The sequence below is a fragment of the Penaeus monodon genome, chromosome 19 (genome assembly GCF_015228065.2).
Source record: "Penaeus monodon isolate SGIC_2016 chromosome 19, NSTDA_Pmon_1, whole genome shotgun sequence".
Lineage (NCBI taxonomy): Eukaryota > Metazoa > Arthropoda > Malacostraca > Decapoda > Penaeidae > Penaeus > Penaeus monodon.
Window position 1 is genome coordinate 47432532 of NC_051404.1, and position 2238 is coordinate 47434769.

The following is a 2238-nucleotide window of genomic DNA, read 5'->3' on the forward strand; positions in this document are numbered from 1 at the left end:
GGGGAACTGTATTAGATAGAGACTCTCAGGATGACACATTCAAAGCTGCCGCTCACAGGCAAGTACCCCGTATATGAGCAACACGCATCTTTTAAACCATCCGGAGCAAACCGGTTAAATTTCTTTCTTAAAATTGATTGTCATTGCATTTTTTCTTTTCTTTTCTTCCCTCTGGTAGTTGAAATATATCAGATGAATTGTCTTTTTTATCATGATTTTTAAAGTATCAGAATTTTTTTTCTCCCACTTTGTCATGTTCTATGATTTCAGACACAATTCATTGATAACAAAGTCTGTCTACTTTTGGTTTATAGATATATAAGCAGGACTAGATTTACATAAGAGCTTAAACTATTGTCTCACATTTCAATGGTTTTCCAAATTTTAAAGACCTTTTAAATTATATTGTGTATTTATCACTTCCATGAGTATTTTATTTATTTGTGGGTTCACTAAAGATCCAGTACCAAGACAATGAATATGCAGATTGTAAATGTAATAGCATTACAATCATATATCCCTCCAGGCTCCATTTAGTTTAGTCCCTGGTGAAATCTAACGTTGGACCTGAATATAACGTACCTGGTCTTTAGTTACTCCATCAGTTACATATGATCTGATATTCTTTTCTAAATTATGCATTTGTACCATTAATTACTTCACCAAGAGCCATGCTGTACAAACTACCATTTATCAAAACTGAAAGAAATACATTTAAAGTTTGTTTCTTGACTATTTCAGATTGTTTGCAAGGAAAGAAATATGAACTACAACTGTATGGTATCATCTAACTCTTAGCTTGGTGATATCTAGGTGTCTTACGTAATTCATTTCATTTGACCTGCTAACACATGTTTGGAGGATTAGTGGGACAGCGTTGTGTGGCCATGATGTCTTATTCAGGACACAGCCAAGAGAAGTTGTTGACTACATCCGTTAAAAAAAAGTGAATTACAACCACTATACAAACACCACAGAATTCACCAGACTAGCTCTCCAAATAGAAGAGGGATTGGGGAATGTGTAGGCATACATCTCACTGTTGAAAAACATGGAGGATTGTACTTTATGATTGTAAAGGCCTCAGTTTAACTTACCATTGCTATCTATCATAAGGCTCTATATTTTGTTTTCTTTCATATCGCCTCCAATTCATTAAAGTCCCATAGATAACAGTTGGTCGTTAAATATCTTGTGTTTCATTATGCATGTGGTAAGCTCTAGATAAAAGTTTTTTTTTTTTTTTGTATTCTTCTGTAGCCACAATAGAGACAGATCTGAGGGATTATTTATATCATCTGATATTTCTATCAATTTTATATGCATTACTCAGTGAAAGGGAGTGTAATAGCAAGCTTATGTTTTAGCTGCTCCAATTTTTTGGATAAAACCAATCCCATTCCAAGATATTTTTTACCTTTAAAAACTGGTTTTAATTGCAGAATAAATTCCCATGATGTTGGAAAGTCCAAGAGTATGAATTATGTCCATCTCTTGAATTCCCTTTGAGAATTTGAGTTCTGGTGTTCCAAGTACAAAAACTATAGCTGTTGCCAGATAACAGTGGAATTCCTGACAGGCTTAAATGTTTTTATTCTGGTGGACCATGTTGGATGAATAATTAAAGTATTTTGTAGTGCACCCATACATTGAGTTAAGAGTGCAACAAATTCTGAAAGTTTTAATGACACCATCATTTTAATACCAGAGAAAAAATATACTATAATAGATGTAAAACTTATTGTGTTATACCAAAATCACTGTGTGATTGTCAGAACCCCAAAAAATGTGGTTAGACAGATAGTATAATTCCTTAAAATCAGTTTCCATAATCATACATTTTTTTGTCTTCTGTATTATTACTGTACATCCAGTCCAGGCCCTGCCATTGCTATTATATTGAATTTCTAAGATTTAATTATTACTGACAGTTTACTCAGTCACCAGCATTCTAGTCACTAATATCTGACCAAGAATTGTAAGGTTTATAGGTTTCATGTTTTATGATACCAGAGTTTTATAAAGCTTTGATGTTTCATATTAAGAATAACACTTAAAGTGCCTTATGTTGAGACTGTGATTTTGCATGCTTTGCATATAGAACTTGATTTCATCTCAAGGTAATCCCACAGGTGTGGCAGGTAATGAAGAAGAAGAAGAAGCTGGTGATGGTATATATTTACTTGTCACAAATAGTCAGAAAATTGCACAAGCAAATGCTGCTGTCAGGTATGTATT

The 2238-nt window shown here is 33.4% G+C and overlaps 1 protein-coding gene across 1 annotated transcript in view; it reads left to right on the forward strand.

Moving 5' to 3' along the window:
- LOC119585269 overlaps positions 1-2238 on the forward strand; it is a gene marked incomplete in the record, with an annotated part of 28795 nt that overhangs the window by 21744 nt on the left and 4813 nt on the right. The window contains 1 exon segment of the mRNA XM_037933944.1: positions 2133-2229. Within this exon segment, the coding sequence (XP_037789872.1) occupies positions 2133-2229 (97 nt within the window).